This window comes from Rhipicephalus microplus, chromosome X (genome assembly GCF_043290135.1).
Source record: "Rhipicephalus microplus isolate Deutch F79 chromosome X, USDA_Rmic, whole genome shotgun sequence".
Taxonomy (NCBI): Eukaryota; Metazoa; Arthropoda; class Arachnida; order Ixodida; family Ixodidae; genus Rhipicephalus; species Rhipicephalus microplus.
The window spans coordinates 52,041,461-52,054,615 of record NC_134710.1 but is presented as its reverse complement, the minus strand read 5'-3'; the positions used below and the strand labels follow the sequence as shown (position 1 = coordinate 52,054,615).

The 13,155-nt window shown below is 43.0% G+C and overlaps 1 protein-coding gene across 1 annotated transcript in view; it reads right to left on the bottom strand.

Moving 5' to 3' along the window:
* The window catches only part of arm (armadillo), a 64,285-nt gene that overhangs the window by 20,577 nt on the left and 30,553 nt on the right, over positions 1–13,155 (bottom strand). The window contains exons 10-12 of the mRNA XM_037427146.2: positions 12,145–12,399; positions 7,532–7,699; positions 7,318–7,468 (exon numbers count right to left, since the gene is read on the bottom strand). Of these exons, the coding sequence (XP_037283043.1) occupies positions 7,318–7,468; positions 7,532–7,699; positions 12,145–12,399 (574 nt within the window). The remainder of the gene's footprint in view (positions 1–7,317; positions 7,469–7,531; positions 7,700–12,144; positions 12,400–13,155) is intronic.

Genomic DNA, 13,155 nt, shown 5'->3' with positions numbered 1-13,155 from the left:
CAAAATAAGCCCCACATGTGCTTAAAGTTTTGGCATGAAGTTCTTCCAAGATAAAGCCAACAGAAGAAAAAAAGCCTGACTGATGGGTGTCAAAGCAAGATGAACAACAAGGTTGGGGCTCAGAAAACCAGTGTAAACAAAGAAAAGAAATCAGCACTGACCCTTAATATTGCTCACTTTCTTTTAGTGTGGGGCTTCCCACTTCTGAACAAGTATTTGTAGAGACAACTCTTTCACACAAAAGTGTTGTGGCACAGACCAAGCGACATTATTTGGGCAGGTCAACTTGCAAAGCTTCCTTAGTTTTTTGGGGGCTGAAAACACCCCACATACGTGAACCCGCTGGGCCACTTTCTTCAAGTTACGAGAGATAGTATGCATATACGGGATTACACCTATTCTGCTGCCCCAACACTTCAACACCTGTTGCCTGTCTTTGTGCGAAACTTTCAGGATACGTTCAGGTCTCTGTAGGTCTGCTGCAGGTCTCTGTAGCTGAACACATCCTGAAACTTTCATACAAAGACAGGCAACAATTGTTGGAGCGCTCGGGCAGCAGAGTAGGTGTAATCTCGTATACACACACTACCTCTCATAACTTGAAGAAAGTGGCCCAGCGGGTTAACTTATGCGTAGTGTTGCAAAACTTGGGGAGCTTTGCAAGTGGACCTGCCCAAATAATGCCATTCGCTTGGTCTGTGCCAAGGTCAGATAGGTAGATTGTGTGTGCTGCATTGTGTACATGTTTTTGCTATCTTGTGGAAAGTATTAATTACACAGTCAAGCCCAAATATAATGGCCCCACTTAAAATGAACTTTTACTTCAAACGAACAACATCCGCATGACCGTGAAAATATACATTGGTTTAATGGCACGAAATCGCATTTACAATGAACGTCTCCAAGCACCGCCGATCGGTTACAGCAAACGAGATTATCTCTATTCCTCTATTCTAACTCCTTGCCCTTCTCTCGCAAATCGGCTCTCCTCTCTTATTCACAACCCCTTCGCCTGTCTCCACCGCTCCGCGACGCTAGCCCACGCTGGCTTGAATTCAAAAGTTTCGTTCTCAGTCTAGAAACGGGCCCAGAGCTGTTCCACGCCTTCTGGCATGTGTGTCGCGTGTGCGCATCATGCTCACTCTTGGTGTTCGTGTGTGCTCAGGATGGCAGACGGGAGGACTTGCACGCTTTTTCCTGCCGCTCAACAAAACGTCGAAAGTGTCACCGCTTGGCTTGGGCGTAATCCACGTGTTAAATGCTGCGTTGCAGAGCGCTTGCTCATAGCTGTTGACCACCTGGCAGCCAACTTGCCGCTTTGGGCGTCCCGGTATTGAGCTGTGGAGATGCTGAATATTTCGTGGGCGGCGGTGACGGCTACACGCACGCGAAACTATTTTTGCGAGGCCGACTTCATCGACGTGGGGCCCGATGCCGAGCCTGAAGCTTCCGAACAAAACCACTGCGGCGGCGATTTGTGGCAGCGCAGCTACGACTCTGACATGAGAGGGCGGGTAGGACATCTGTTGCGATGGTTTCATTATGGCCAATGATGATGTCGACACCGCGGAACTGTGCACGGATTAAGGCATTGTGAATGAAGTACGCGGCAAGAGCGATTTGGAGGGATCGAATTGCAAGAACGACGAAACTTTGGAGCCAGCGCCTCATGCAGCTTTTGCCATGGGCCTCGGCGAACGAGCACGCTGCGGTTTGAAAAAAAAAAAAAAAAAACTCGAGACACCCCTTATCGCTTCTGCCCTTCTAAACACGTGCATCACGTACTGTCTTGGGCAAAAAAAGTTTGTGTTTTCACTCACAACTTTTTTAAAAGCTGTGTTTCATTTACTACGAACTTTAGGATACAGCAAATGAATACCGCGTCAGGCTCAGGTTCGTTATAAGCGGGCTCGACTGTATAGGGCAGACCAAGCGGAGTCTTAATGATAGACTACGTGAACATGGCTACAACGCAAGAAATAAACTTTCAGCGGAAGGGTTCCTAGCAGCGCACTGCAATAGTTGTGCGTGCTGCCCCGATCTACACAGCTGCACCGTTATTGCCAGTCTCGCAATCAACTGACCCGCGAAAATCAAAGAAGCTGAAGCTATAGCCGAAATGGGAAACGTGTGTGATGAAATTATTGGAAGCGCAAATTAACGGGACATAAGAGAAGAGACGAACAAGCGTATATTTTATTATGAATTTGTACCAACTGGCCCGCCTGTCAAACCTTCTGCAACGTGTGTGTAAGTTCACCATCAATTACACTGACGGATAAAGAAATGACGTTTCTTGGAATGACACCACGTGTAAGGCAAGTTGTGTTTTTACACATATAAAATGAATGTCAAGGGCATAAAATAAACAGTTGGAAGTTTAGCACCTACCCTTCTAGAAGTCCCTGTCTTCTTTCCCTTTTTAATGTTTCATTTCCAAATGTGCCACGCTAACACAAGCTAAGTTCTCTCACACAGCCAAACTGAGGTATTGCTACTGGGATTACTATCAATAAAGAACAGTCATATATCACTTATAAATCCAATCAAAAAGTTTACAGCTGTACAAAGCATGTATAAAAGATGTTCACCACCATTTTTCACTGCAAAGCTGTGCCTCTGCAAGTTAACCCTTTCAACAGCACCGCAATGAATTTGTAATTTGTGTATATATTGAAACTCTTGCCAATCGAACAATTTTTGCAGATGATGCCATATAGGATATTTACTCTGATGACAAATACAATCAGGGTGTCTACCATTTTGATTTTTTTTTTTTTCAAATTCTCTGACTTTTCGAGGTTTTCCATGATGATTAAAAGCAAATTCCATGACTGTCACGTCTGCTTGGAAAACTGTGTGCACACAAAAAACAATGCGCCCCCCCCCCCCCAAGTGAAAAAAAAAAATACTTTTAAATCAGGTGCTCATATAGAATAAATAAACATACTACACGCGCTCAGAATGTTCTGAGCATGTGCGGCAAGTATGAAAAAGTACATCTGGCCAATATAAAACATTTGAGCCAGGCAGTCAGCAGCTTGGCTGTTTGATGTTTGGAAGAACCTGGAAGCAAACTCATGAGTCAAAATTAACCACAGCTGAAAGTTTAAAGAAGCCCGCGATAGTCCGACAACCCAGCCAAAAGTGCTACGAAGCGTATCAACGGTGCCTTCTCGCGGCATCTGGTAAATGAAGGGTGCGGGAGCCCGGCCGGTTTCGCCACTGGAGTATATTCTAGTTCATTGTAATGGCTACAGTCCAAGCCGCTCAGGGATGCAAATTGGATTGAATTAGATTGACATAGACTGCCGTATTCACTATTGATTTACGTACATCACTGCCAGATTTTCACACCTCTAAAATATACTTTTCAGCCTAAAAGGATAGCTACTATTCGCGTATGCTGTGCCCCTTGCCTTGACAATCACTAGTGATAATGTCACAATAATAGAGCCGTAGTACAAAATCTTTTTTTTTTCCCATAACAAGCGCATGCGTGTTGTTTTATTTCTCTGGACTTTGACGCTTAGAGCATGATAAAAGTTCTGAGGTGCCTGAAATGAAAACTGGGGGTAGCGTTTAAAGAGCTGACATTCGAAAAATATGATGGCAAGAAGGAATCCGTCATACCGAAACATTTAACTCGATTCCATAGATGAATCTCGAATGCCAGCGTGTAACCTTTGTTTACATACCCTTATAAGGATGGGATGCTAAAAAATAATTGCAGATTTAAGAACACAATCTCAAGAAACTTAAATGAGAAATTTAGCTAAAGCTACCCAATGCTACCCTTGAAATGCGAGCTACCAGCAGTAAGTGTGTAGCTGAGGACGTTTGCCATTGCATCGCGAATAATAAAAATAGTAATAACAATAATAAAATAATAAAAAAGGTACGACATACCCCGGCAAGTCTCTGCCGATGGCAATTCTAGCCTAACTAGATGGCCTTCAAGCCAAGCCGAAATCGTGGCCAAAACAAAGATGCACAAGTTCACCAAGTTAGATATGCTGCACGATATGTAGAAGCAACAGACATCCAAATACTAGTTCATGTACCAATTAAAAGCTAAGAAATACTACAGTCAATGTGAAGGAGAAGTTGCTGAACGGAAATTTCCCTGGTCTTGTTTACACTATAGACTCCCCTGATCGTGACAACCAGTACAACTGCAAAACCGGTGATTTCAAGAAGAGTTAAAAAACATGAACTGCATGTCTCAAAACGACGCGTGGCCGTAAATATTCTTGGAGAAAATGTGGGATCTACAGGTCATCAAATTGACTGGTCAAGCGCATGTGTTCTAGAAAAACAAATTCGCCTGTATCTGCATGTTCGATGGCAAATGTCGTCGGAAGACGATAGTCTTCTGTCTGGAAAGAGTGAAACATTTCTTTGATGTCTTGCGCGAAAAAATCGGTCAATGGGATTCTGGAGATGCTGCCTTAAGATATGAGCCGAGTGTCGTCTGGCGGTAATCTCGGAAAACAAAAGGATGACTTTCGTCATAGCGAGCGCGCACAATCTTAGAGGCCATATTTTGTAGATTTCATGGTAGGTGGCAGCACTGTATCGTTTCAGCAAAGCGTAGGAAACTAGTCTTCTCGTGCATAGCGTCGCATTGTCAGTGCAGCGTTCTTAAAGTTACTTATGTATGCCTTTTTTAGTATATAGAAACACACCACATATTATTGACGTGTGTATATTCTCCCTATGTGTAATATTTGTTTTTTATTTGACAATCGCACAAGTATGAACGCAGAAACCTGAGAAATTTTGGTGGGCGCTCTAGATGTGGTCGTCCTTGAGTGTTTCAATGGACAGGTAGACAGACCGAAATTTCTGCGTTGAAGTATCCCAAGAAATACTATCGTCTTTGAAAAAAGAATAAATAAATTACGCTAGCATCATGTCTGCACATGGAATCCCTGCACATACAAACAACTGCCCATATGCTGAACAGGAGTGGTGGGATGCTTCCGACAATGTATCCTTAGAGCGACAATGTATCCATGTCACGTACTTAGGCCTACTTAAAGGGACACTGAAGAAAAACAGTGACTTAGTTTAGATTGACAGACTGCACTCTGAGAACTCTAATGCTTTATTTTTCACTATCATAAGGAGAAAATGACTGAAATTTCATTTTTAAATTTTGTGCTGAAATCTTCAGACGTGATGAGACTTCAAAATGCATTTTTCAATTTTATTTTCGCAACATTGGCTTGAGAAAATTTTCTGGAACTTCGTATTTTAGATCTTTCGTACCTACAGATGACAATGTACTTAATTTTTATTGAGTAGAAGTTATGTAGGACCAAGTAGCCGCCTTCAAAATTTATGACATCACGGCGTTTAGTATATGTGGCGCCTCCACCCACATTTTCTTTTTGTGCGCTTTGTTGCTTACCGAACGTCGTATTGTGGTGAGAATGGCGTTTTAAGGATTGTAGAATCGTACTTCCCTAATATGCGAAAAACAAAAAAAGTTTTGCCCTTTGGTGTCCCTTTAAATATGCTGTGCCTTTCTTATGGCTTTTTATTGTGAGCAAGGCTCCCGCATGAGGTGCCGAAATGTCAGTGAAATGTGTTCTTTTGGTTGGTTTATCCTTTCGCATTTGCACTAAGAAGCGACACTTATGCACTGCCTTTCTTTTCCCACCTCTTCAAGCTATTCACTGTAGTCAGCCAAAGGAGCAAATTTTCAAGCTTTAATCAATGATAGTGCTTATTTTTGTGACGGATAAACAGACTGCCGTCAGTTTTCATGAGCTGGGCAGGTTTTTCAGAAATTCCCCGACTTTTCCAGAAGGGTCTAAATTCCCCGACTTTTCCAGGTTTTCCAGGTTGGTAGACACCCTGATACTATGTAGGATAAGTGAGCCAAACAAGGGTGATAGGCATGAAGTAAGGGCCTTATTTGCGCTTGGCAACAGTGACTGCATAATTATGTTTTATTGCAACACAGGCGTGCAGTGCAGTCAAACATACAAATAACAATAAGAACCATGCTGGATTGAACCATACCTACCTTGGCGTTACATCTCTGTTGGAGAGTTACCAACGAGTCAACCTATTTTGAGTTCCCCTACCGACGCAATATTCCAGAGTTCGATTGTATTGTTTCCAAAACAGAGTTCGCCAGGTCCATGCTAATGCACCACAGAAAGTGGGCATAACCAAGATTGTCATCATCATCCTCTGCCCATTTAAGTCCACTGCAGGACAAAGGCCTCTAGCAATGATATCCAGTTTACAATATCCTGCGCGAGCTGATTTCATTCTATCACTGCAAACTTTTTCATTTCATTACTCCATCTAACTCTGCCTTCCTTAACTGCATTTTTCATTCCCCTTAGTAACCATTCCTTACCTCCAACTGTTGACTGATTCGATATGTGGGGTTTAACGTCCCAAAAGCACCATATGATTATGAGAGATGCCGTAATGGAGGGCTCTGCAAATTTTGACCACCTGGGTTTCTTTAACGTGCATCCAAATCTGAGCACACGAGGCTACAACATTTCTGCCTCCATCGGAAATGCAGCCGCCGCAGCCAGGATTCGATCCCGCGACCTGCGGGTCAGTCAGCAGACGAGTGTACCTTAGCCCCTAGACCACCGCGGCGAGGCTTTCCTACAACTGTCCACTGGCAGTCTGTTTTACACATTATGTGGCCAACACAAGCCCATTTCTTTTGCTTGATGTCAGCTGAACACCTGTGACCACTGCTTGGTTCCTGATCAATTCTGCTGCACTTAAAATTTCTCAATGATTACTGAATTTATTGCTTTTCTGCACACTGCACAAGACAGAAACCCCGTTTCATAATAAATTATCGAGCAACTTAATGGTTTTAGAGGAAGAATATCAATCCCAGGACTTTCAAGGGTTTTGTAAACACATCTTTCAATTTCAGGTGCTTCATGAATGTGTGCACACACTCTTTGTTCTCTACGAATGAACGGGTAATATGAAGAACCAAGAAAATTTTCATACTTGCAGCATGTGCAAACAGATTACGATACACAAGTTATTCATGCTAGCATGGAATCTGAGATGTGTGACAGGCCAGACGCAAACCTCAGAGACCACAGTTTTGCTCGACTCAGGTAGACTGCATAATTCCTATTAAAAAAAAAAAAAGAAACAAGCAACAATTCTCACGTGCAAAATTTAATGAACACCAAAATGGGGCACTTTTTGGGGGGGGGGGGGGGGGGGCTTGATAGAGGGTTTCTGCTAATGCCACAAATGTTTCGCAGACAGTTTCCATAAAAAACAAAAAAAAAAGTAAAGACAAAACCTCACCAACTCCCTCATTTCTGGAATGCAGAAGATCTGTGAGCGGAGCAGTAGCACCATCTGCTTCAATCATCTCAGCGCCTTCTTTGTCGGCTGCTAGCTCACACAGGACTCCAGCGGCAACACGTTGTATATTCTCGATGTCGCTGTACAGGAGCTGAAAAAAATATTCATGCTTGGTAGCAGAGTAGGTAACGGTGTGACACAAGCAAATACTGACCTGCACAAACACTGGAATGACGTTGAGGCCGCGGATGATGGCTCGGTTGTGAGTTTCTCGCGCTAGAATGTGCAGAGCCCCAACTGTGCCTTCGACAATTTCCTCCATGCGCACCCCATCTGAGTACGCTCCTTGTTGACTGCCATTTGAAGCCACACTGGAACGTTGCTGGGCAAAAAACATATCAAGACACTTTGAAACGGATAATAAATATTATGATTAGTAGAATGGTAGCATGTTAAAACTAGTCACTTCAAGAAAACAGTACTTTGTGTTTAGCTAAATCTTTCATTATCGTGAGAAAATGGCCATTTTTCATGTCTCAGGAAGAGCGTTTTTGCCCATTTGAGAAGTACTACAGCACACATTGCAGCATACTACCAAATTATGCACAATGAAATGCTCTTTCAAAAAAAGTTGTAGCACAAAATTATTTTAGAATAAAAATGTGAGAAGTCTAATTTTTAGTTGCCAGCTCATAAACAGTGCAGTAAAAAAAACTATATTAAAAATATTCAAAACAAAGAAAATACAGAATATAGCACACATTGCAGCATACTACCAAATTATGCACAATAAAATGCTCTTTCAAAAAAAGTTGTAGCACAACAAAATTATTGTAGAATAAAAATGTGCGAAGTCTAATTTTTAGTTGCCAGCTCATAAACAGTGCAGTAAAAAAAAACTATATTAAAAATATTCAAAACAAAGAAAATCCAGAATATACATTTGGAAAATAAACCGACGAATAATATAAAAAATGAATGTTTAACCCAATGTTTCTATTAACACAGAAAAAGAGAATTCGAACCAAGCAATGCTTGGTTCGAATTCTCTTTTTCTCAACAAATTCTCAACAAAAAACCAAGCAATGCTTGGTTTTTTGTTGAGACACAGCAGCACTCGTGCACATTTCTCTCTCTCTCTCTCTTTTTTTTGTACGATGTACTTTTGTACTTTGCAGATAGTATTGAAAAAATAATTAAATAAATAAAATTGAGCACATTCCTAAAACATCTCGCACCTCCGTAGTGCAGGGCCAAGCTGTGCTCTGGCAGCCTTCTTGTTGTGAGGAGAAGCTCTGATGCCAGTGCGTGCACATTGCACCCTAGCGACATGTGGGCCTCACGACATGTGGGCCTCGCACGTAACCAGAGTACATTTAGGATTAGGTGCAAAAGTCAACAGTTATGCACGTGTGGCGGAAGAAACCACTTGAGGCCTTAAAGGAAATGAACCATTGAACAACTGCAGATGTCCTAGGCTAACACAAAACATTGTCGCCTCGAGAGCTTGAAGCTGAGGTGCTATAATCTTCAGACTCAATGCTTTTTACGACTCAATTCAGGTGGGGTTGCAAGATAGTTTCGAGCGGTGAGCATCTTTCCCGTCTTTCAAACATGCTTAGTCACAGAAATCACTGTCAGTCGGTGAACCATTCACTCGTAGCTCTTTAAGTGAACAACGTGAGACTGACAGCAAACTGACAGCCCTTGCTAATATGTTGAGAGTCGCACTAATCAAGTGATGTCAGACTTGTGTGGATGTGTCACTGTGATTCCGCCCCTTAAGGGGGGACGCGGCTTTGGGATCGCGAAAAATTGCAAAAAAATCTATTTTTTGAAAATCGAGTTTTCAGTTTCTGGAACCCTTTTTCTATCCGATTCCAGAATATCTACACTGAAAACCGCGCAGAAGTGCTTCGGAAAATTCGTTTCACTCACCTAAGTAGCATGCGAAAATATTTCTGGAAACGGCGAGAAAACAGATTTTCGAAAAATTATAGCTTCGCGATGGCGGGGCCGGCAGCCGGCTTTTTGGGCTCATCGGAAAGAACATTTCTCGGTGTTTAACTTTCCCGCCTCACCTGGCTCCTCCCGTTAAACAAGCACACAAAAAACAAATGTTTGAAGGTTGTTTCGAGGCCCTTGATTGGCTGTGGACGCCATGTTGCCTCAGCTCGCCTCGCCATTGGCCCGATTCTCGCTCCGGGAGCTCGTCGTCTGCTGCTTGTGCGTCGCGAGGACATGGCTCTCGAAAATCGCTACTTCTTTGCATTTTCACGGCTCGATGATCACTTAGGATATAATTACGCGTTAGTTAGGAGCCCTAAGCGGATGCGCGATCAGGTTACTACGAGCGGGAGTGCGGTCTACGAGCGCGGCACGTCATCGAAGTCGTCTTTAACCCTAACTCCGCCGACAGCGAGACGGCGAGCAGGAATGACGTGCTAGCGCACTCGTTGATTGATTGATATGTGGGGTTTAACGTCCCAAAACCACTATATGATTATGAGAGACGCCGTAGTGGAGGGCTCCGGAAATTTAGACCACCTGGGGTTCTTTAACGTGCACCCAAATCTGAGCACACGGGCCTACAACATTTCCGCCTCCAGCTAGCGCACTCGTGGTGACGTGCTTCTTCGCAAGCAACGAAGCTGTAAGCGGCGGCACAATAAGTTTACTACGAGCGGCCGCACCGGATGCACGATCAGATTACTACGAGCGGGCGCGCGGTTTACGAGCGCGGCGCGTCATTGGAGTAGCCTTTAGCCCTAACTCTGCTGACAGCGAGACTGCGGGCAAGAACGACGCGCTAGCGCACTCTTAGCGACGTGCTTCTTCGCAAGAAATCAAGCACATCACTCGCTAGCTCTCCTGAACCAGGTACGGGCATTTTACGCATTGGCAGCGGACCGCACAGTCAAGCTCGGCACCCCCCTCAACTGCCAAGGATTACTCGGAACAGCTGCTAGCAGTTTCATGTGTCGTCACTCGAAAATGTGATGCCTAGCGCAGTGCGTGCCAAATTTTTGTCATCGTAATTACACATTTCGCGCATAGTCACCCGAACGCCGCCGGCAAGTGCATAACGTGCCGGCTGCACTGTTCACGCGGCCGGGCACTCCACGGTCATATGGAGTGATGTCAATAAGCTTTTGTGATGCGATTTATACGAGCCTGGAGCCGTGCTTGGTATCGCCACGAGCATCTATGAATGTTCTGAGGCAATGAATGCCTCGTAGATCAGCGTTTCCACGACCGACTGTATGATGATGCGTTTCACGGCTAGAGTGGCAAAAGAGCATGTATGAATCAGGGGCACGAATTTTTATATGCCCATTTCGCGTCATTAAATATACTGCTGAAAATTCCTGTGCCACCAGTCTTCTGCCTATAACTTTGTTATTTGGAAAGAAGGCATAGGCCGTCATGGTGTGAACCATTTTTTTGATGCAATAAACTTCTCTCCAAATAAAGAAATGTTCAGTGAATATTTGTAATCAAGTACTTAATTATGCTACTTGCAACTTCAGCACAAGAAATATGTGTAATATTTCAGTATATGGTCTTATTCAATTACAATCTTTTCTGTCATGCTTATCACACCACTCCTTCATACAAAGAACTTTGCTTGAAATCCATACTTGCTCTTTGTAAAACATGAAAAGGAGGTTATGGGGGGGGGGGGGGGGAGAAGGGCAACCGAGGCACACTGGTCAGAGACCAGACACATGCGAAGTCAAATATCACAAGACAAACCTAAGATCACAATTTTTAGGTGTTTTAAAGACGTAAAAAGAAGTTGAAACATTAAACGCAGTTCTCTCAATACTGTTTTTTTGGCATTATACTCAGCTCGTGGAGCAGGCATCTGGGCAACCACTGTACAGATTTTGATTTCGTTTATTGTGTAATACTCCTTGAACTGTGCTTCAGGGGGCTGCGATCTTAGTTTTTCATTTTACTTTTTAAAGAATTTTTTTATAGGGTTTCTTGTTTGTAGTGCAAGTGTGCTCATTGCAGTGTCGCTGGAGAAAACGTTAACTACAAGTTTTAGTGTTGCAAAAAAATTATCTTGAGAATGCAGCCCCTTCAACATACATTTGGCTGTGCATACAGCAATTACCAACCATTTTTGTCATTTTATAAATCCTCCAGCCCCTCTACGAGGTTCAATTGAAAAATAATTTGTTTCTCATAAGTATCTGTGCTATCGCCTCAAAATTTTTATGGATGCACGGTGAGGCCATTCTTAGTGTTTGTGCCAATTTTCATCATCATCCGAACAGAAACAAGAAAGTTCATTGTCAAAGCCACGTCCCCCCTTAAATACCTAACAGAAATCAACTACAACGTTTTTTAAGGTTCTTGAAACTCGTGTTATTGCTTACTCTAACTCGAAAATATCTGAAATTCAAGTTTGTATTCCTTTATTCTGTGGAAGCTACATTTTGCGATATTTTTTTTTCTAACCTTTTAAGCTAATAAAATTTGAGAAAAAAAAATCGCAAATTTGAGAAAATAATTATTTGGTCAATGTTAACCGAAAGATTACACCTCGCAGTGCTCTAATTGAAAATCAGTTTTATACCTCAATCGAAAACGAAGAGCAAACCAGCACTGACCCCAAAGAAGAGATGAGTTACCTCTTTGTGGTCAGTCCCGATTTGCGCTGAAGTTCCCACGTTGAATATAACGTTATGTGCCTACTGGGCCCAAAAGTTTTTTTGAAGCTTCATTTTCAACAAGAGCTCCACAACCCAAACACTTGCACAACACTACAAAGCATAAGCTCCGATGATTAGCTTTTGCAGTGGAGCTTTTGCTTACCCTTTGAGTGTCCTGATAGGACTTGTGCAACAGTTGCACAAGGCGTGGAATGGCCCCGTGCTCGCGCAGCGGTGCATGATTGGCTGGGCACAGGGCCAAGTTGCGGATCAACCCAATGACAGCCTTGACCAGGGGCCAGCGGCTTGGAGGGTGCAGAAGCTTCACTATCACTTGCAGGCCATAGTTGAGCCGCACAGAGTTTTGCGCTAGCTCGGCTTCCGGGTGTCTGCAGGTCAAGTGCCGCAATGCACACACCTGCAAACACAAACATGTTCTTAATCTACAATATGAGATAACAGTGAGCTAGTGGTGCCCACCAGAACCTTACCACTGGTTTAATGCAACATAAGTTGGCATGCAGCCAGCTTATGTGGCTGCACCCCACTTTTAAGCAGCCAGAGCATGCAGACTTGGCGCTCTATGTACGCAGGACAATTACAGCGAAACAATAACTGAAATGCAGAGTACTGGCTTCTATTAAAGCAGATGTATTCAAGGGCTTCATACGTTGGTGGGAAGAGGGGCACAGGCTGCAATTTCCCCAAATTAAAGTACTGTTTTCCTGTAGCTGGCTTCAAGTTTCATTCAGATAAATATGCTACAATGAAATCAGACTATACCGAACTTCAAAAAATCTCTTTTATATCAAACTTTTTTTATCACAGCAATGCTTTCAACGTCAATGAACAGGAATACAGTTAACCTAGATATAACGAAATTGATGAAGTCTCGGGAAAATTCATTATAAAGAGGATTTTGTTATATGCAGGTTCGGTACGAAAATTCGAAAAATAAATGCGCAAATTAAACAAGAGAAGTACTGAAGGAGAGCTAACCCAAAACACTTATTTTACAGTAAAAAAAACTGCGTTATTACTGCGATAGCAATTACATGGATACACTCAGCGAGTTTTTTTCATCGCCGCAATGTTCCATAACAAGTTCAAATCGATAAGATGCCCCCGTGCTGCATCGCAACTTTCACGACTACAGCATTATACAGTCGCCGAC